Genomic DNA, 23,244 nt, shown 5'->3' with positions numbered 1-23,244 from the left:
TAAATTACCATACAAAAAATGTGACTGATCCGGGCCGGCCCGGTGGCGCACTGCTACAGTGCGCCGCTTGGGAAGCGCGGCGGCGCTCCCGCCCGAGGGTTCGGATCCCACATACAGACCGGCCGCTCACTGGCTGAGCGAGGTGCGAGCGCAACACCGAGGGTTGCGATCCCATTGCCGGTCCCGGTCCGGTACAGGGGCAACACTGAGGGTTGCGATCCGTTGCCGGACACGGAAAAAGACAAAAGACAAAAAAAAAAAAAAGAATTACCTCCAAAATGAAAAAGGAATAACTAGGGCCGGCCCGGTGGCGCACTGCTACAGTGCGCCGCTTGGGAGCACAGCGGCGCTCCCGCCGAGGGTTCGGATCCCACATACAGACCGGCCGCTCACTGGCTGAGCGAGGTGCGAGCGCAACACCGAGGGTTGCGATCCCATTGCCGGTCCCGGTCCGGTACGGGCGCGACACTGAGGGTTGCGATCTGTTGCCGGTCACGAAAAAAGACAAAAAGGAAAAAAAAAAAGGAATAACTAAACATTCATATTCACTTCTTAAAAGGCAAGTAAACATTTCCCTATCATCCACACTACAGCAGTTCCTATCCTTTTTCTCTTATGTGACACCAATGGCCGTAGGGAGCTCTTCTCCAAGAGGCACCAGAGTTTGACAGAAAAATACAGATGCAGAGTCAGAAAACCAGATCACTGATCTGACTGTCAATAACAAGTTTTTTGATTTTGGGCAAGACTTCTTTCCATCCCACCCCATCCCACCCCCCATTTATGTAATAAGAAGCTAAGCACAGGGGGTCCTCAACATATTTCTCAGCTCTACACAGTACTCCCAAACTGAAGCAGACTAGCTACGTATTAAAAAGAAAAGCATATACTGCAGCTCTACTAGGAAAAAAAGCTTTTCTAAATTATTTTAATCTAGTTTTTCTTGCTTTTTAACATAATAAAAGTAAATTTTAAAAATCTTGTTTTGCAAGGTGTTTTAAAATCTTACATGCAAGTATGACATTAACAAAAACACACAAAGTAAGCTATTATCTTCTTCAGTCACAACAGTAAGAAAAATAACCATTTGTATAGAAATATATTCTAAATGCTAGCATAGAAACATCATTGCTGAGATCCCCTACTGGCCGGCCAAAAAAAAAAAGAAAAGAAAAAAGAGAGAGAGAGAGAGAGAGAGAGAAAGATCACTGATTACAGATATATCTGTTAAAGTCAATACTCACCTCATACTGGCCGGCCAAAAAAAAAAAGAAAAGAAAAAAGAGAGAGAGAGAGAAAGATCACTGATTACAGATATATCTGTTAAAGTCAATACTCACCTCATTTTTTGTTGCTTCCACTTTGGTCTTTTCCTTTGACCCAAACATTGGCATTTCCTTTGTATGCCCATCAGGAATGTATATCAAAATGCACGGGGCTTCTCTGCAACTATATGGGCTAAAAAAAAATAAAGGGGCAAAAAAGTTTATTTGAACAAAATGATCAGAACAGCAATTAAAACTGAATTCTTATATAAATCGAACAGCACTGAGTAAATGCTTTTCAAAGTTTAATAAACAGTCCATTCTCTCACGATTCAGATCAGAGGCTCTTCAGAGTACTTTAAAAACAATGAATACACAAATAAAAATTGGCAGTCCTTATTACACACTTCCAATTTATGAACTTTCATAGATATGCATAAGCTAAGCCCAGGGCAAAAATACATCTACTCTACCTGCCACTAGAAATGGTATTACTGGTTATTCATGCTATCACTCTTGATTTAACCATTCTAGTGGCTATAGGGTGGAATTTTATTGTGTTCTTAGTCTGCATATCCCTAACAATTAATGATGCTGAGCATCTTTTCATGTGCCTACTGGCCATTTGTATATCTGCTTTGGTGAAGTCTATTCAAACCCTTTGTTCATCTTTAATTGGGTTTAATTGGGTTTGTCTTTTTATTGTTGAGTTCCAAGAAATCTTTATTCTGAATACAAGTCCTTTATCAGATACTTGTGCAAGTATTTTATCCCATTTTGTGGATGTCTCTCCACTTTCTTGATGGTGTCCCTTGAAACACATTTTTTTAGTTTTTATGAAATCCAACTTATCTATTTTCTTTGACTATGCTTTATATCCAACAAAGCATTGCCAAGTCTACAAAGATTTACACTTATGTTTTCCTCTAAGAGTTTTATAGTTTTAGCTGCTACATTTAGGTCTCTGGTGCATTTTGAGTTGATTTTTGTATATAGTATGAGGTAGGAGTCCAACTTCACTCTTTTGTATGTGGCTATCTGTTACTCTCATCTCAGGAAAGGCAATGTGATACTAAGATGAATAAGACAAAGCATCTGCCCCTAATGAACTTAAATTTTAGCAGTGGAAACAAAATAGGTAGATACACAGTTTCAACAGTGTGTGATAGCTATTCTAAAGAGGAAAGTGCTGGATGCTCTGGGGACACACACACTGGGTACTTACTATTCAGACTGGAGGAATGAAGGAAAGCTCTGGAAGAAGTGACATTTGAAACGTTACTCAGATTAAGAAAAAGAAGGTCCATTCCAGAAAAAGGCACAGAGGTTCAAAGGCACTTGATGCCTTTGGAAAGCCCCAAGCAGTGCAGTATATGAAACAAAAGTGATCAGAAAGAGGTCAACTGCAAAAGGGATGGCTCAAGTGGGTAGAGAGCCCATAACATGAAAAATCTTGCATATCAAACTAAAATGTTTAAATTTTACTCTGAAACTAACAAGAATTTTTAAGCAGGGAAGAAATGTGATAAAATTATTACTTTGAAATTTTCAGACTGGTGGCCATGTAAAAAGTGGATTAGAAAAGAACCAAATTGAAGGCAAGGAGACACTTTAGAGACTGTTTCGTCAATCAAGGAAGGAATGCTAAGGTCCTGCAATAAGACAGAGCATTAGAGCCATAGAGATGAATTAGACAGGCAGTACAAACAACAAGGTATACTGGCTGGAATAAGGGATAAAGGAGAAGAATAAATCACAGATGATATCTAGGATCCTGGAATTTTGAACACATTGAGTTTGAGATAGTTGGAAGATACTTATTCACAGATGTCTAAAAAGTAGTCAGATTCACAAGTCTGAAGCTCAGGAGAGAGGACTGACCACACAATTAAAAAGACACAATTGGAAAAAAACAAACAAACAAAAAACCCAGCACAGACAAAAAGAAAACCAAAAAGAACAGGGCAAAAATTTATATACTGAAAATTCTCTTCCTAATGATCCTATTATTTCATGGTTTAAAAAAAAATACAAACATGGTTATTTTTCTCTGTCTAAATGTATCTGCTGCACTACTTATATTCTGTAATACAGCTAGTGAAAATATAGTACAAAAAAGGTAATGGTAATAATTTCAACTCAACAATAAGGTGATACACTAAAAATTTTTCTTTATACTTGTGCTACATGAAAATTAATAAGATCATTTAGTTTTAGAAATGAATAATTCATGTCCAGTGAATATTATGTTGTTTCAGAGCTATCTTTTGTTAAATTACCTAAGTGTGAAATGTTAAATACAGAACAATAAAACAGAGCAGAGATGTACAGTATTTTAGTAAAAGTTCAACTTTTTAAATATTACTCACTACAAGACTTCAAGCATTTTCATTTAGATGTTCAGTTATATTTATTTACCTAACAGGTTCATAAGGTTGATCACATATGAAGAATCCTCTTCTCTGGAGTTGTATAATGTCTCCTTTCTTCAAATCCTTAAGGCAGGGATCCCCTAGCATTAGTTCTTCATGCTGTAAAGAAGATATAAAACCAAAACAGACTTCCTCAAAACCAGAGCATTAAAACAACTCCAAAATGCAAGCAGTTTTTCCAGTAGCTGTATATTCCCTTTTCAAACAGATGTGTTAAAAATTTTACCATAAGCACACACAGAGAAACAGTGAAATATTACAATAAATTACAGTTTGATTTATCACATTTTTAACACTTAACGCTTATAAACTGACTGGCTTCAGGAAATCTCTGAAGCAACTTGGTTGGCTTTCCTGGGGAAATAATTTCCCTGCCACAAATACGAAACACAGTGCAAGAAGCGCGTAACAGACTCATCTGAAAGGCATGCCAGCAAAGCACTTGACTGCAGGGCTCTAGCACAGGGGTCCCAGGCTCAACTCTCAGCTTGACCATTTACTGTCTGTCCTCAGCCAAGTTGCTTCACCTCACTGTGATTCACTCCCATCATCTGTAAAGTGGTAACATTACTCTTTTATCTCTTTTTATTTAAGTAAAATTCTACAAATGTTTTCCATTTTATCTGAGGAAACAAAATATTTAAATCTTAAAAATTTTAAAGAAAAGTTTATATGGGGAAGATGAAATATGGTTTCCTTTAGAAGGCTACCTTACTGTTCTTGTTGACATACTGCTTAAAGTCCTCCTCTTTTCCTAGTACTGGCTTTGTGATCAAGTGCTCATAGGTAACACAGATTGCTGGAATAGGAAGAGCATGTGTAGTCTCTGCAAGCCAAGTAATCTTAGTGGTTTTCTTGTAGTCTTTGTTCTCCAAATTCAATTTTGCATCAAGAGATACAATTTTTCCATCTGCATTTCTAGACAGGAGATTGAAATGTGTTCAAAGAAAATAAACTGTAACTGACATAAATGCACTATTTTGTTCTATAATAATTATTTTAATTATAAAATAATTTATTTTGTAATAAATTAATAAGAAATTTTCTTTGGAAAATTTTCAAACTAAACATTCATTTGAGCTTCTAATATGTGCCAGACATATATTGGTTAATAGATGAATAAAATACAATCCCTGCTATCAAAATACTAATAATCCACTGAACAGACCCACATACATGTGATGAAGAACACGAACATATTTATAGTCATCTGCATTAAGCATTACAAAATCTGAAATACTATGTTTAAAGATATTTAACAATTTCTTGCAATTTTATGTAATTAAGATTTCAGAATTTATGTTCCATTTATGTAATCTGAAAATCAAATAAGAGTAGCACACTATATAGTACTAGAAAGTCAAATTCATCATTAACCAATCAATTTTAAAGTAAACATTGGGATAAAGATTATGTTATACATACAAATACTGTCCAAAAGATCCCCCCACCTGACGACTGTTTAATGAGAAATTAGATGATAAAAAGGGGCTCCAAAGCATCAGAACTATTTTTTTTATATCTAGAGGTAGTAATTTTCAACATCACAAGTAAAAAGATATCCTGATAGACTATTAGTAAACTGAAACATATATGGAAAAAATTTTAATTTGTGTCCAGAATTTGCAGTATCTATGCCTGGACAGATTTACTAGTTAGCAACATGAATGGGTCTGAATTTTAGGTAAATTTTAATAAGTAAATACATATAAAAAAAACTTTTCTTCCACATTTATTTGAAAACAAACAAAAAGTTCTTACTTGTGTATTTTAGTAATGTTGATGTTGCCCCAATTTATAAATGTAACCATCTCACCCTCTGAAAAAGTCTCTGCATCAGCACCTTCAATGAAAACTTTGGGACTATACCACACAGGCTTCAAGCCAACATCAGGATTCTAATTGGTAAGAGAAAAGGAGAGCATTGGTTGAAGCAACAACTTATTGAACCCAGTATGCAAATTTATATATTCACTCATTTTATTCTTTAGCCAAAAGTTATCTGTGCTACTACATTGTTAACAGTTCACTGCTGTAATAGCTGGTTGAAGCAACAACTTATTGAACCCAGTATGCAAATTTATATATTCACTCACTTTATTCTTTAGCCAAAAGTTATCTGTGCTACTACATTGTTAACAGTTCACTGCTGTAATAGTAAGAAAATGTTTTACTTTTCTTCCAACTACTTATTTTAACATAAATATATTCCCAATTTTGTCCTCAGCATTTAAATAGCACATACTTGTTATAAAAACAGTCACACTGGCCTCAGAGTAGAAATCATCAGTTTGAATCCCAGCTCTGTGACACTGGATCAGCCACCTGACTGCTAATGTTAACAGGGTTAATAGACAGCCTGTCCCCAAGACTATCTATAGTGTAAAACAATCATTCTTTGATTTCAGAGCTAAGACAGTATTATTTATCATTTACTGTCCCTTTAACCAGAATTTGATTGCTATTCTCAAAATCTCACTGCTTTTGCAGCAAAGAAGAAAATAAAGTCATTCCTGAGCAGTGGCTACAGGACAACAGATGCTACCTTAACAGGAAACTGTGAAACTTTCATATTTAAGATAACAAATTTTTTTTTTTTCCCTTTTTGTCTTTTTTCGTGACCAGCAACGGATCACAACCCTCAGTGTCGCGCCCGTACCGGACCAGGACCGGCAACAGGATCGCAACCCTCGGTGTTGCGCCTAAGATAACGAATTTTAAAGGAAGTACTTTACATATATGTATAGACAGATAAATTTTCTGTCTCTCCAGTGTGTATTACATGGAGAAGAAAAAGAAATACAGGGAATAGAAACAATACTATATTTGTTAAATTTCAGTTTTTATTTAGCAGAATTCAAAAGAAAAAAAATGCAAGAAAACCCTTTGAAATAATGTTTAAAGAGCATGTGTTTAATAATTGTTCAATGAATGCACCAGTGCATTTGAGAAAAATCAGTATGTTGTAACAACTGATATTATACTGGGCTCAGAATATAATACTGACAGGCAAAATGTAGAACACTGTATGAGAGAAGTGTTAATAGTGAAAATCCCACAGATCAAATAGTAATCCAGTCACAATTTAAGACTACTTCCTAACCAATCAGTTCTTGTTTTACATTGAGCAACTCAGTAATTTTAATATATGCTATCTGACTACAACTGTCATTTTAACAAGCACTCTTAAGAATTTTAATTCTCACCATTCAAATTTTAAAACATTCAGTGAGCTTCACTGTATAATGTGTGATACAATGTATCAGATACCACCACTCACCTGGTTGAACCAATTAGATGTAAGAAAAAGACAAAGCCAAATTAATCAATTAACCTCACTCAACACAAACAACACACTCCAACTTTTATTAGGGCTCAAACTTGAAAACTGAAAAATAGCTAATGTTATACATAGAAAGACAACCATGTGAGCTACAATTTAGAATATTTATGGCTCTTCACAATATGTATTATCTTATATGTGAGTTAATCTATGAACATAACACAGTTATGAGTTAGTCTATTAGCATATGAATGAGTTAGTCTATGAACATAACCGTCAATAAATAATGAAGTTATTCACAGACAACTCACAAAGCTGGAATAAAAGGACTCTATTTTTTCTTCAAGGTTGTCAACCAAGCAGTTGTGACTATCCAAGAAGACAACCATGGCTTAACAAAGAGGAACTCTCTGCTACTGTATTTGAGATTTACATTAGGAATCTGAAGGACAGATACCATTTTCACTTCACTGATACTTTCTAAAACAGAGCAAATGGCAGTGTGGCAGACTCTGAAGTCAAGCTGTAATTCAGTATTTGTAGGTCTAATCATGGTTTGGCTTAAAGACACAGGTGACATGAATAGTTAATAGAGAATGCACCTCAGCTTCCATATAAAGATAAGAGTGTGACTTATAATACCTCATCTGGAATCAGAATGACACCAGGAAGAGAATCATTCTTCTTACACACTACCATGCCATCTCTACAGAATTAAAAAGAGGAACCAAGTATAATAGTTCTGTGTGATACGCTATGAATAAATTTCCTCAGCAGGAAATCTACAAAAAGATTTACTTCAATTGGTATCAAATCCTAACAATGTTGAATAGAAAATAATCCCCAAATCATGCTATTGCCATGTAAGCACATTTCCCCTTTCATTATCATACTACTTCTGTTAACAGAGAGAAAAACATAAGTGAAGCCGTAGGGTGACCTTTGGGTGTCTGGCTACTTCTTTCATTGCCTCCTGAGCTTCAGGGATATTCACTGGGATCACTTCTTTCTTCAGTAATGCAACATATCGTGGAGCCACCGGGTCAATAACCTGCAATAAATATATCCTCATGATAAAACATTGAATTTTTTTTTTACACTTTCATAAATAAATAACAGCACAGGAATACTAACTGGCTTTCTTTGTTACTGCATTTACTAATTTTTTTGGTTTATCTGCTAACTCTTATCTAATAATTAGCTGTCAAGTAGAAAAAAAGAAAAATAATCATAAATCAAGCCTACATGAAACTTAAAGTTCCTTCCCAAGAATAACTACTGGCAGGTGAAAAGAAACCAATTAATTAAAGCATAATATTAGAAATAATTTGAAAACAATTTTAAAATCTGGTATTAGAAAGTAAGAAAAAATTATCCTGTGGTGTTATATATTAATCCTATAGGTAAATGTGATACTCAATTTTGTGTGGTTGGAGAAGTCCCTTTTAAAGGACTAAGGATATTAGTGTTTCAATTTTCTATGATGTTATCATGTTATAGTGTTAGGCAACACATCGACACCAAAAGCAGAATAGCATTAGGTCACTATAATAAGGCAATTCTATAGATTAACAGTATAAACAAGATATTCCTACTGGTCCACATGCTACCTATATTCCCAGTACCCAGCAAGGGGCTGGCACATATAGGTAACCAATAAATATTTGCAGATTAAATGACTGAATGGTCATACTTATTATGCTCTAACTTAGTCTGTCTCCAAAATGGTAGCAGCATTCCCTTCTGCAGCTGATGTATTTTTCTCACTTCACTGTTCAATTAAAAATTATCCATGATGACCAATCACAATAGCAGAGATTAGACACTATACAAAGCGTACAGGAGAAAAATGTAGACACAAGAAGATGTAGATTCAAATAGTAAAGTAGTAGAAGTTGTTTATTCCTGTCAGAAGGATGCAGGAAACAGTGGCATGGCTAATTAAACCTGACTGTGTATGCTTGTTTTGCTTTGAATTTTTTGTTATCATTTTTGGGTTGGGTATTTGTTTGCTTTGAGGGTATTTCTCAGCTTCTGAAAAGAATGATATTGTGGAAATTCTGAATGAACTCAGAAAAGAAGCCACCCTCAGAGAGTCATTCATGCAAAGTTTGAAAAGCTATTTAACTTCCCCTTGTCTGCTACTCCTCATCTGCCTGTATTTCATCCCAATACTAAATCAGCACCACCTCTCTCTAAATTTACTGTTTCATTCTTTCCTTGGTATTTAAAGGTCATTCTTGATAGTTAAGGTTTCCTTTTTTCAGCCTCTGCTGGGCTAGAATGATCAAAGATTTAATTTGTGATTACTCAGTTCAGTATTTTAGCCAGTGAGATGTAATTTCTTTAAAGAAGCCAAACAAGACAACCCCACCTGAGAAACTTACTTCAGCGCACTGCAACTCAGTTTCCTCAGCTGATGAGAGTAGAAAACTGTTTCCCACACTTGACTAATTATAATAATTACCTGGGGCAACTGTTAGCACAGATTCTCAGGTCATTTCACCCTAAAAGATTATGATTCTAATGGTCTGAAGTAATCTGGAAATGTATCTTTAACAAGCATTCCACAGGATGGTTACAATCAGGCAAGTTTGGGAAACCTTGGATTAAAAGATTTAAAAGTCCTCTTTAGCTCTAAAATTATACAATTCTAACAGTCTCTGGATCAATGGTTTTCAAATTACTCCATAAAGTCCAAAGGAGCACATATTGAACTTCAGCTAATTTTTTTTAACTGAAGCTGCTTTAAAAAATGCTAAGTTACTATGAGTAGGAGAGTGTCCAAAGAATAAAGGTTTCACTCTGCTTATTTTGCAATGCTATGGTGCTAAATTTAGTTAACTGATGCCTCGCTAAAATTTTATTTGCATAGCTTGAAAAGAAAGAGCAAGCTCAAACATAATAAAGCAGTAATTAGATTGAAAGTGACATGAATTCTAAATAAGAGATCTATCTATACCTCAAAGGTTGGAGGGAATGGGTTTCAGTGTAGAAAGACATCATGAAGGCCAGCAATAAAAACCAAAAGTACATTATCTCAATAATTTCATTTTCACTACCAATCAAAATTTGAAACTGCTTTTTTAAGATGATGTTTAATGATTAAAGATCCCACAGACTTAAGGATAAACAAAGCAGATTGCAAATACCATCTACTTTCACTCTTTCCCAAGCTCCTACTAAAAAGACAACTGAAGTCAAGTTGTAATTCAGTATTTGTAGGTCTAATCATGGTTTGGCTTAAAGACACAGGTGACATGAATAGTTAATGGAGAATGCACCTCAGCTTCCATATAAAGATAAGGAAGCCAAAAAGTTATGAGAAAAGAAAAGTAAAAGACCCAAATCTCATCTTCCATCATGGGAAGCCAATGATGATACCTAAAACTAAAACTGATGTAGCAACACACGTGTTTCATTTAAAGATATGGGCAGTATATACCAGAAGAATGATCTAAAAGAGGTGAAAGTGGTTTCTCTAGGGAGAAAAAAATGGAAGGAAGGAAGATATGAGAATGTGCTGTTCACTTAACAGACCTTATAGAACTATTTGCCTATAGTGAAATACACTTCATATATTTGAACTAAGTCTATGTTCATGTATGACTTTATTAAAACATAAAATTCTTAAAAATTGGATTATTGAAAAGTACAATTTTAACTTTGCCTATATATTCTACACATATTTACTATTAGTAACTGCAGCAACAGAAAGAACCAATTAATAATTCCTTTAGTATCAAAAAACTAAAAAGATTAAATAAAATAAACTGAAGACACATGCGAGACAAGCAACTATTTCTTGAGGCAAGACATCAGCACAATCGAGCAGCAATTTAAAAAAAAAAAAATTTAAAGAACACAATCACAGAAACCATAGTTTAAAACATGGCATTTTAATGATTTGCCTTATTACAGTGTCCAAGCATCTGCTTCCAATTAGTAATCAACAATGTCAATATGCAATATTGTTCTTTTTACTTTCAGTTAAGAAACAATTTTTTTAAAAAGCTGGATTCATTAAGACACAGAAATTATAATTAACCTTCAATACAACTCAATGATATATGTAATTTTAAAACTCTATGTCCTCTCAGTATGTAAGGGAACAGCAGAATGGAGTTAAGCCAAATATTCCCTTTGCCACTAAGAAATACAGAGGACATGCTTTTCTAAACTTGGAATAATGCACTTTCAATAGGTTTGAATAAGTCTTTTATATAAATGTGATTGTGCTTCAAAGCTTTATAACATCTCAGATTATAACATGTAATATGCTAAAAGCTTTGGTTACATAAGGCAAATAAAAGCATCAAGTAATACCTTCTTACAGAGAGCTCGCAGCTTGAAAGCAGAAAAATGAAATGCAGAGTGTTCACAAAAGATTGAAGGAAAGAACTATCATTGTTCCACATAACTCCAAGTTTGCTTGTTTCAATCACTGCTACTTTTGGGACAGTTAGAAGGCTTAATGCTCTAAATATATTTAAATAAGGAAAACATTCCATTTTCCTGAAAGTCTGCAAAGTGATAATATTTTTCACAAATCTTTCTCTACGTGAGCACACTAATGAGTTCTACATGTATATTATTCAGGAGGAGGGCACGAGGAAAGAGGACTGAGAGTTGAACATGTACCTTTTTGTTAAATGCCCAGATTTTGTCCCATTCCATGTTCACAACTGAACGTGAGGAGCCCTAGAAAACAATAATAAAATGATTTTAAGGACAGGAAGTACTAACTAGAACTTCTGTTTATTTCAAGCTAAGTATGTTTAGAAAAAACTAAGGAAGGAATTTTAATAGAAATATGTGAAAATTCAAACAGAGAAGCTGGAAAAGAAACCACAAGTCACCTGAGCAGCAATAAACTGTTTCAGTCCTTCAACTGTCATCCCTCGTCTCAGGACACCACGAACTGTAGGAAATCTTGGGTCATCCCTGAGAAATATGTAAATTTTTAAGTACCAAGGAGATTTTTTTATGCGTAGATGCAGAACAAAATGTAACTTAATAAATAATAAATTATATTCATCTTAAATATCTAGACTTGAGCCACTTATATTAATTGGGTAGATCGCAATACCAGTGAGCCAAAGTTCACAGAAGAAGAAAACTGCTTTCTAGTCAAATACTGCAGTAAAATAAATACACTACTGGAAATGATAAAAGCATAGTTAAAAAAATGGCAGAATGGTGACATTTTCAAATATAGAAAACCCATGAATTAATATGTTCTAATTTTATTTAATAAACATTCAAGTTCCCTATTCTACTTAACGATCATGAGAGTCAGATAAGAGATGGTGTTATATCATCCACGTACGAATATACTTTATAAACCCCTTTGGGCTATTAAAAATATATATGTAGGTTATTAATATTCTGCAGGTATTTGTAAACCTCAGTTGGTTTCTAGTAATACTCTTTCTACAGAATCCAAGATAAACTTGACTTTTACCAAATGCAGCTCCACAGTTAAAAAGTATAAAATAGATATTTTCCAACATATATTTAATATATACCTTGGTCACTATTATGTTGATACTAATACAAACTAATTTATACATTCTTGTTAATTTCAGTTAAAAAAAATTCTTACACTTATAAGCATTGTAACCCATTTGAATAGGTTTCAATTTACAAAGATACATGGATACAAGATTACTTTAACTTTTATACTCATCCTTCTCATAAAAACCCCATTAGATTATTAACATGCTACAGAGATTTTCAAACTTTTTCTAGATGCTTTAATCCTCTGGGTAACTGCTATGCAAGGTGGCTCTTCACCACCAAAGCAGAGACCACTTCCATCTTCACCTCAACTCAGGGGTACTTTGGCTTCCTGGGACACAGCTAAAAAGAAAACCTCAGAGCCTAGCAGAGTGCAGAGTTGTAACCAGATCCATAAAGGACAAATAGTCATAACCACTCTTTCCACTAAATGCTGAGATCTGCAGAGGATTTGCCCTCCTATGTGTTTTCATTCCCATGTGCCGAAGTCCACAATAAGCACTCCATGCTTGCAGCATTAAAGAAAGGAGGAGTAATCAAATGCACTGGTTGAAATGAAGAAAAGAAGCAGGAATCCTATAGACCTACCCATTCCACCTCCTCCCAATCACCCTCAAGCAGTTTAAAAATCACCAATACACCACGTCCTTACATCTTGTCAATTCTAGGTAACATTAAACATACCATCCATCTACTAGTCCTTCATTGACAAACCACGTAAGTTTTCTTTTGGAGAGCACTGTGTTGTTGAGATTTAGCCGACTGTATTCCCAAATATACGGTTTTCTTATGCCTAAAGCTTCAATAATCCAATAAAACTGCTCATCTCTGTCATGGTATTCTGTTGTTCTCAGGGCATGGGTAACACCTTCAATGCTGTCAACTATGGGGCAGGCAAAATCGTATGTCGGATAAACACTAGAAAAGAAGAATTTTTTTGAAAATCAACATGAAACATTTTATCCTTTTCATCTTAGATTAAGCATAATAAGCAGCAATGCTAATTTAAAATCTAATTCTTTACAAATTAAGAGTTTGTTGAAAACCAACAGGTTTTATGACTCATAATACTCAAAGTATGTCAAAACATATCAGCCTTTGAGAACAAGTCAGTAGCCCACTCAATACTTAAACAAAAAAGAAAAGCTGCAATTTAATACACAATTGGGTTTTGGCTTAGCAAATTCCACAACCATAATATTTCTGTAACAGCCAATGTATATCATGGTAGGAAGCAATAAACTATATATAATTTCGAGGGAATTTTTTAACTTTTGAATATATTTAGTAATCCCTCACTCAAGTAAATCTCTAAGGGTCTTAACAGTTTTGTAGTCAAATGCACTTAAGAACAGAGTGTTTCTGGGCCGAGCCCATGGCGCACTCGGGAGAGTGCGGCGCTGGGAGCGCAGCAGCGCTCCCGCCGTGGGTTTGGATCCTATATAGGGATGACCGGTGCACTCACAGCACTTGAGCGTGGTGCAGCCGGTCTCAAAAAGGACAAAAAAAAAAAAAGAACAGAGTGTTTCATTCCCTGAGAAGTAAAAAAAAAAAAAGAAAGAAAATTGTTAGGTTAATTAAAATTCCATTTAAGATAGAACAGTCTAAAAAACAATTTCCACCTGAAATAATGTATACAACATACATGCAATATCAATTTGAATTTTTAAAAATACTCATATATTAGTGCATTATACCTTCTAATTTTTAATATACAACATGATTATGATGCTGTTTTATGCTTTGCTATTATTTGATTACTGAAAATGTGTATCCAAATTCACTTTTCCAAATGTATTCAAAGGATCTGCTCAGTAAAACAAGAAGCAATCACAGTGGTAAAAATAACAGATAGATAAGGGCTGAGCCCATGGCGCACTCGGGAGAGTGCGGCACTGGGAGCGCAGAAGTGCTCCCGCCTCGGGTTCGGATCCTATATAGGGATGGCTGGTGCACTCACTGGCTGAGCGCAGTGCGGCCGGTCTCAAAAAGGACAAATAAATAAATAAATAAATAAAAATATAACAGATAGATAGATATACACACATAACCACTCCTGTGTGTTTGTCTATATATGGACACATACATCCATACCCACTAGTTTAATGAAAACTCACATTAGCTAGCCAGGTAATCAGTTACATTCACCAATCTCTTCAGAAGGTATAATTCAGCATTTGTATGTAGTATGCTTCTTCAAAGTATACGAAAATATATTCTATCGTTTACTTTATAAGTAAGATTTTTTTGGAGGGGAGGACCACTTAAAGGTCTGTTACCCTGAAAATCCAAACAGAAAACTAATCAAAGCTAAAAAAAAAAAAAAACCCGCAAGCTACTTTCTTGTATTGCTTGTGTTTCTATGAATTTTTTCAATACTATGAATTTTTTGTGTCAGTTTATGTCTAGTAGAATCAGAGTTTATTACAGGGGGGAAAAAAAGTGTCTTCATCTAAAGATGCACACCAGTGTACCTAATCAGTACATAAAAAGAAACTTTAGGCAGACATAAAGACTTTTATAGATGCAAGTGATCTTAGAAATAACCTAGTATAATCTTAATCAACAGGTAAGTAAACAGCCTCTGAAAGGCTACACGCCTTCACTGAAGGCCACCTGGACAGTCTGTGGATGAACAACAAAAGGTCCAGGCTTCTTAAAAACTATTCTGCATCTACTCTGTGTTTACAGACACAGTCAAAACAAAAGCACAGAAGGCTACCTAGCACACTGAAAGAGCACTTACTTGTATTTATTTCCGGTTCTTGGATGTGGTTGAATTTTGCAGCGATAAAGTGTTGGGTCCCTCATGCACCCATTGTTACTACTCATGTCAATTTTTGCTCGCAAACAACAGGACTGACCAAACTGGCTCCCTTTTTTCATTTCTTCCCACATTTGTAGATTCTTCTCAACAGCTATAAAATGATAATTATATTACAGTTGATCTAATGCAGTACTAATCTGGTTGAACTCAAATTATTTTAATAATCCTATAATTTAATACAAATTTTCATGTTCTCATTTTATAAGCACAATCCGCTAGTTTAAAAACACTGTAATAGTTCCAGTATCTGGCACCAAAAACAAATGCATTAATTTTTTATGAATGAAGTCTCACAATGCAGTTAGGAAAAATACTCTATAAATACATTTTAGAAAAGGTAAAGTAGATACATTCCACTGATATAAGTAAGAGAGGAAGTACAAGACCTGAAGGTTTCTGTTATCTGGTATTTCCCATTTTCCCATCATGGTACAACCGGCCTGCCCCTCTCTTTTCTTCTCTTCTCCCCACCCAAATTTAACATTGTGCCTTCAAAGCAGAAGCTTTCTCTTCCTTTGATGCCCAGGGGACAGAGCAGTTTGGCCCAGCCCTTGGGGCCCACAGGCGTTGGCGCTGCAGCCCGTGCCTGTCTGAAGAACACGGCTCGGGCTGAGAGCCTGAGCCCGTGGGCTCCCTGAAAGCCCCTTCGGTCACCCCACTGAGCAGCAGGATACTCTGGGATCCAAGACAATGGGAGACAATAGAAAACAGGTAGTAATACAAGAAAACAAGAGTTTAATCCCAGAAAAAAGGACAGTATATTTCTGAATGACTATATTCCTAACTATGTCAGAATATTGAAAACCTGTCTCATATGAATAAGAAATAACTATTAAATAATCATTTCTGTGGAAACTACAGAAAATAGGATGGACACTACCTGTCCCCAAGAATCAAGATAGGTCTAAAAGTCCTGTTATCAACTATCTTTGAAAATGTAGAGAAACTCTAGAAAATAAAAAAGAAAGACTTACTATAACAATTTGAATTTACTATACCTCCCAAATGTGACACTCAAGATCCAACTATAGTGTGGAAGTTCTGGCAACAAAACTACAGAATGCAAATAGCCCAACTTAGAAGCTCAGGAGACAAGTCATGAATCAGAAAGATATGCTCTTTACCAAGTGATATTTCAAGTAAGGTAGTACTGAGTTTACATATTATATTCACATTTATGCACACACTGAAAGGAAGACTTGGATGCTAATACCATTATCATCAAACATTTTAGAAAGGGTAAGATACTTAAATTAAGAGAACTAAGAATGTGAGAGAAGGAATCCTTTGAACGGAACAAATGCAATGCAAAAGAAAATACATTAAGAGACACCTCACATGCAATTGTGATGCTAACAAAGTAATAAGAACATAAAGGTGATAGAGAAAGAAAAAAGATTTCTAAGAGACGAATTAATGTACTAATCATATTCCTGAATGTGTTTCAAACTGGCACCTTTCACAGAAAAGAAAGGATGTTCTAGCAAAGAAGCAGAATACAAGAATACCAATTAAAATATAGAACACTAAATGTGCCTTACAGTTTTTTCTATGTTTGGATTCTATCCTTTGCTCACGTTCCGCTTTCATCTGCTCAGCAGGAGTATCATCCACATAAGCCTTCCCTTCTTGAATTAGCTTCTCTGCATATTTCATTATAGTTTCAAAGTGATCTGAGGTATAAGTAAATTGATCTGGCTTGATATGCAACATTGCAACATCTTCCAAGATAACCTGCATTAAGAAACCAAAGTAAAAATCAGTATATCTTTTGCATTTTCTCGTGCATCTTCAATCCTTGATACTGCATTTAGGTAAATGTAATACTATACCATCTGTCTCATACAGCCTGAAAATGATTGTGGAAGTTGTATGATATCAGAAAAGAAAAAAACAGATAGATATTCATTATACTAGTCCCCAAATTTCCAGCTGAGAAAGCTGATAGCATGATGGAGCTTTCCATTTATTCTGGAAATACTAGTTATTATTGGTCATAGTGACAAATATTTGCCCTCTCATTGAATACATTGCAGTGTTTCTGAATAAAGACGATATAAGAGGCTAGGAAACCTTCACATTTTCAATACCTACTTAGTGTTTATTTCATTTATAAACTTAAGATTATATGACAAAAAGGAAACCTGCCTCCAGTGACCAATTAATTTAACAAATTGGTACTTATAGAAAAATACAGCATTAAGGTAAATTCTACAACAAGTGGGGAAGAGAAAAAATATATTTAAGTTTTTTGATAAAGGAGCTCAATATATTTTGGCTTAGGTCTCGACTCTGAATATACAAATGAGGAAAAAAAAGCAGCCATGAGAACAAACTTAATTTATTTTCACACCATGAAGGTATCAGGTCACTCTCTAATTTTAAGTAACTTTTCTGGCAAAGGGTCACTATGCTTTTAATTACCTTCTCAAAATCTTCCTTTTCTTTTTCAGGATTTGTGTCATCAAATCTCATGATCAGTTTCCCTTTAAAGTTAACCTGGTAGTGCTGGTTCAGAAGAGCAGCTTTTGCATGCCCAATATGTAAGTAACTAAAACGAAAACATTTCACAAACTCATTAACATGTTTTAACTAAATTCTTACACTTAAACCTTTTTGAGGAAATGTGAACTAAAAAATCCTCCTAATGGCTATTCTAGTCATATTCTACTTTGAAACAAATACTGTGATAGAAAATCTGGCCCTGACAGGAAGAAAAAAGACTACGACGTTTATAAAATAATCGTAAGAATCAACTACATATGTAAAATTTCATAAAGGCACAAGGTATTTACAAACATTACAATCTTAAGGAGAATCTTCTTTTTCTTTTTTTCAAGAGGAATCATCATTTACAGGGAAAATGCTTCCAAACTGTTTCCAATACTACCTGGTAATGAATCATTAATTCATAAGACCTGATGCTACTGAGAACTGGGCACCAATCCAGTGCCCACTAGAGACACACCTCTGAGATGGACACTGTCACTGTGATAGCTAAATGAGAGAGCCCAGGAGAATTAGGAAGCCACAGAAAAGCCACTTTATTTCTCTAGGCTTCAGTTTTCTCATATGACAAAATAAAAGGATTTTAGCTAAATGATCTTGAAGGTCTCAGCTAGCATCAACACTCCATGAATCAGATCTATGAAAACACTGTTCGTTTCTATGGGAACTGATGATTACAGGAAATAAAAAGAACCAGAGGCAATGTTGATAATATTACACATCAACTTCTTCTCTTCCAATGAGGTGAGTAAAAAGCAATATCCTATAACACTACTATTGAAAAGACACTTGATTAGACAGGAAATAAGGCATGAAGCAAGAAAGTTTAAATAATCAGTTCTCACCAAATTTTATTAGTTTCAATTGATAATGGCAGCAGCCCTCACAGTGTTTATAAACAGCCACCTAGTTTCATGGCACAGCTTTGATCTCAGTTGATATCAATACGGGAGGGAAAAGTACAACCCCTTGCATGTCTTAATATCATTTTTTTAAATCAATTCATTTTTTATAAATTCATATAGCATTCCAGATCAATGATTCCATTTTAAGAAAGGTTTATATGCACAGGCTAACGGACTCGCCAGTTATCTTCGTTGGTTAGGACACAGAGCTGTAACACCAAGGTCCAGGGTTCAATCCATGTACTGGCCAGCTGCCAAAAAAAAACCAACTATATGCACAGGCTGATGCAGACAAGTACAGTGCAATGCATTCAGAGTTATTCAAAACTTTCTGCATAAAATAAATGACTCTATGTGGTATCCCAGATGAAATCTTAAGACAAAAAAAGAAACATTAGGGAAAAACTAATGAAATCCCAAAAAAGTATGTTCAGTTAATAATATATCAATATCAGTTCATCAGTTCTCATAAATGTACCACAGTAATATAAGATGTTAACATTAGGAAAAACTGTACAGGGTATATGAGAACCTTCTGTACTATTTTTGCAACCTTCTGTAAATAAAAAACTATTCTAAAATAAAAAGTGTATTAAAAATAAAATAAAATAAAGGCATACTGGGCAGCTGCCAAAAATAAATAATAAATAAATAATAAAATAAAGGGCTATGAGTTCCTAGAGATAAACAGAAATACTGTTAGTTTTTACTGAGAGTGTTGTACCCAACGACCAATGACTATGTCCACTGTCAAGAAGAGAAGAAAAGATTAACAATCATTGACTATATATTATTTGATAATTAATGTGCTTGGATTTATATACTCGAATTAATCTAAGAAAGATGATGAAATCAAAACATTATCTTGTACTTAAATATATTATTTCTGAATCTGAAATAATGTGTGCAGTTTTAACAATTTCAAACCTCAAGAAAGCTCACAGGACTATAAAACATTCACAGGACAACTAAAATAATCAACTCAAGAGACAACCTACATGAGAATAGCTAAAGAAAATAAGAATCACGGTGCATTAGATAGCACTGATGCTGAATTGGGCTTCTGCTACACAAAACAGTATAATTTTTAGTTATAGGGACTCTAGAGCCAGACAGTGTAGGATTGAGTTTGGCAAGTTGCTAAAACATTGTATAAATCAGCTTCTGAAGCCATCTGTAAAACAGCGATAATAACAGTGCCCTCCTCACAGGGCCGTTAGGATTAAATGAGTTACTATATGTAAAGCACTTGGTGGTGCCTGCACATAACAGGTGCTAAATACATGTTAGTTAAGAATAAAAATAAAAAGCAAAGTCAAGCCTTCTGGCCTCCCATGTAAGAAACAGAAAAGAAAAAATAGTAATATAGAAGAACTCTTTAGCACTATAAGAGGATATGATCAAAATTATGATATTAAGAAAAAACTGAATATTGATTTATATTCCAAATCCCAAAACTGTGTAAGGCAAGAGCACAGTCTCTGAAATTGACACAATTTAGAATAGAAGAAACATATTTTATACAGTAAATATACAAAGAAGTGACAGTGAAAGAAAATATTAAAAAATTCTAAAAGGACAAATGTTCAAACAGCACAGTTATAAATAGCCACTACTCAAAAAGTAGCTTTTATCAAGCTATTAGTCACTATCCAACAGAACCATGACCTGTCACACCAAATGCACAGGAGCAGAGTATTGGGCAGTAGGGCTACCCAAGATGTCTATGAGAATTAAACCACAAAAGATAAGTACTATTTATGACTGATATCAATCAGTCAACTACCAGTCAATCACTTAAGAATCAAGTCTGTGAGTTTTCCATAGTCATTATTTCTCTTTCGTCTCCTTCTATCTTACCCTTTATTTCACCGAACTTAGAAAGGCAGAAAGGAACTGTGGAATTCTAAAACTGATTTTGCTGTTAATCACACTTATGAGATAGTTTGTGAATAACTATTAAATACATGCTATTAAATATACAACTAGGGCCGAGCCCGTGGCACACTTGGGAGAGTGCGGCACTGGAAGTGCAGCAGCGCTCCTGCCGCGGGTTCGGATCCTATATAGGGATGGCCGGAGCGCTCACTGGCTGAGCGTGGTGCGGCCAGTCTCAAAAAAAAAATATATATATATATATATACAGCTAAAAGAAAATTGATTTTCTACCAGTTTCTATTGTCTACGTATTCCATTTGCCACAAATGAGTAAGAATTTGGCTAAAGAATACAAAATATGAAATTAAACTAAATTTGGAAAAAATAATCATCTAATGTACAAAATATGGCACAACACTTTCCTAATGTCTAAGTTTCTGAGTGAGGATAACTGCTTAAAAAAGAGGCACTTTATCATATTAATATCATTGGAAGAGCTCTATTACAAAGCTTGTCTGGTATGCTTCAGATAGGATGACACATGTACAAAGAGACTCTCCTCAGCCTTGAGGAATGCTGGACAAGGCCTGAGGCAGCCACAGGCTGGGAGCCACCAGCCAGAACAGAGTTTTTTCCTAATGAGCTATTCAAATGCTATTTTCTCTGGGTGCTAAGAGTTAAAGGGGTTGGAAAACCTGCTAACAATAGAAGGAATTGAACAGGAATGAGCTTTTCAGGACTCTCCTTCCTTTATTTGGGAAAAAAATAACTTAAAATAATGCTACAGTAACTTCCGCCAATTGAAAGGTTTACTCAGAGTACAAATGCAAATCCTATTAAATGAAAGCCCAAGAATCTCAAAATAAAAATAAAATTTAAGCCTTTCTATTTATGAATATTTTGTTATTTATATTTAAAATTCTGTCTGGGGTAAAATAAAACTGTCTCTTCTACTAAGTAAATGAACTAAAACCACAAATTAAGTAAATTAACATTAGCTATTAAAAATTAAGAAACTATTAAGATGTTTAGAATTTCAACTCCCACAATTTAAATCTTACTTATATTCTTCTACACCACTAACCTATTAAAAGTATTTAATAACTGTTTTAAAGCTTTTCCACTAAATACATTCAATTATTAATGTGAGTTTTATCTTCTTACCCACTAGCTTCTGGAGGAAATCTGACGGTAACTTTTCCCATCTCCGCACCTGGAAGTTCAACAAATTTCCCAACATCTTGTTTTTTCTCAGGTGCCTGAAAAACAGAACAACCACGACAACAAAAAGTTATAGGTTTAAGTGTTTAAGAATACACGCATTCAATAAATACTTACTCATTACCTATTATGTGCCAGGCACCACAGTGGTTATGAGAAAAATGATGACGAGAACATATCCCTGTACTTGAGGGCTCAAAATCTAGTGAAGGATATAAATAAAACCAGGTATCAATAATAGAGACATGTATAGGGTGCTATTAGAGCACTCGGTTGAAGTTAATCAACAATACCTAGGGTCATCACGGAAAGTTTAAAAGGAGGTAAGAACTAAGCTGGACCTTGAAAAATAAGTAGATGGAGAGTGTACAGGATATTCACTCTAAGTAGAAGAATAACAGCATAGGTAAGACACAAAGGCAGGGAAGAGGAAAAGTTAGGAATGAAATGCATGTTGAATATGTGGACAAGGAAGCTGAAATAGATTAGGCCCAAAATACAAAGCTTTGCTTTTAAGTTTTAGACAATGCAAAGTCCTCAAGGGTAATGGGTCCATTTATTTGTATTTTCTAAAATGACATCCAGGACAGTTCAGAGGCTAACCTAGAGAAAGATGAGACCAAAGAAAAGTTCAGTTATGAGATTACAGTATTAAACCAAGCAGGGGGTAATGGGGCCTCAATAAGATGCAACAGCAGTGAAAATACAGAAGGAATCTATAGATACAAGTAACAGGACTTACTGACCAATTACTTGTGAAAAACGGAGAAGGATGAATAAAGATTTTCAGCCAAAACAACTAAGTGGACTGTGGCATCTCTACCAAGCAGGCAGTAGTTTTCAAATTTTAATGCATCAGAGAACCTTCAGGAAAATGAAACTTTATTACACATGCCTAATATGTACAACAGATTGAAGTAGAATGACTCTGATTGAAGAGGACCTTTTCTACTGTACTCTATGTGACATCGTCCTACACAGTCAACAAAAAGGCTCTGTAGAATGCCAGGACTTAGTGGTCAATGGTTCAAAAACCAGAAAAGAGATGCAGGAGGAAGAAAAGACTGCATAGCTGTAATATAATGAGATTTTGGTTATAGGAGTTTGGACTGCTTAAAGGAAAACACTGAATGAACATAGTCTTTTAGACATATAAAGATTAGGGCTTTATGTAGTTGAACAATTAGTCAAACCAGGACTTAACAATGACAGATTATTCCAAGAAGATCCTTTATTATTTAAGAAAAGAAAATAAACTTTATGAATAAAAATAATTTTCTTTTCACACCTAGGGCCTCAGACAGACTGAAATGTCAGCATTAAAAAAAAAAGAAGAAGAAAGAAAAAAGAAGAAAAGGCTTACCACTCTCGTTGTGGTTGTTGAAACATCCCACTTGGTACCTAC

General features: G+C 34.8%; 1 protein-coding gene across 4 annotated transcripts in view; it reads right to left on the bottom strand.

Annotated features, from left to right (window-relative positions):
• EPRS (glutamyl-prolyl-tRNA synthetase) overlaps positions 1-23,244 on the bottom strand; it is an 83,530-nt gene that overhangs the window by 39,549 nt on the left and 20,737 nt on the right. Inside the window, exons 1-14 of one of the 4 annotated variants that reach the window (XM_008587813.1) lie at positions 23,203-23,238; positions 21,783-21,877; positions 17,752-17,878; positions 16,869-17,061; positions 15,247-15,418; positions 13,185-13,418; positions 11,840-11,924; positions 11,622-11,681; positions 11,307-11,327; positions 7,921-8,031; positions 5,459-5,595; positions 4,408-4,615; positions 3,684-3,796; positions 1,341-1,458 (exon numbers count right to left, since the gene is read on the bottom strand). In XM_008587813.1, the coding sequence (XP_008586035.1) occupies positions 1,341-1,458; positions 3,684-3,796; positions 4,408-4,615; positions 5,459-5,595; positions 7,921-8,031; positions 11,307-11,327; positions 11,622-11,681; positions 11,840-11,924; positions 13,185-13,418; positions 15,247-15,418; positions 16,869-17,061; positions 17,752-17,878; positions 21,783-21,823 (1,620 nt within the window). In that variant the 5' untranslated portion in view covers positions 21,824-21,877; positions 23,203-23,238. Of the gene's footprint in view, positions 1-1,340; positions 1,459-3,683; positions 3,797-4,407; positions 4,616-5,458; positions 5,596-7,920; positions 8,032-11,306; positions 11,328-11,621; positions 11,682-11,839; positions 11,925-13,184; positions 13,419-15,246; positions 15,419-16,868; positions 17,062-17,751; positions 17,879-21,782; positions 21,878-23,202; positions 23,239-23,244 lie in introns of those variants that run through there. The other 3 variants (XM_008587814.1, XM_008587815.1, XM_008587818.1) reach the window with 3 other exon arrangements.

Source organism: Galeopterus variegatus, unplaced genomic scaffold, assembly GCF_000696425.1.
Source record: "Galeopterus variegatus unplaced genomic scaffold, G_variegatus-3.0.2 Scaffold4549, whole genome shotgun sequence".
Taxonomy (NCBI): domain Eukaryota; kingdom Metazoa; phylum Chordata; class Mammalia; order Dermoptera; family Cynocephalidae; genus Galeopterus; species Galeopterus variegatus.
This window is presented reverse-complemented; position numbering and strand designations above follow the sequence as displayed.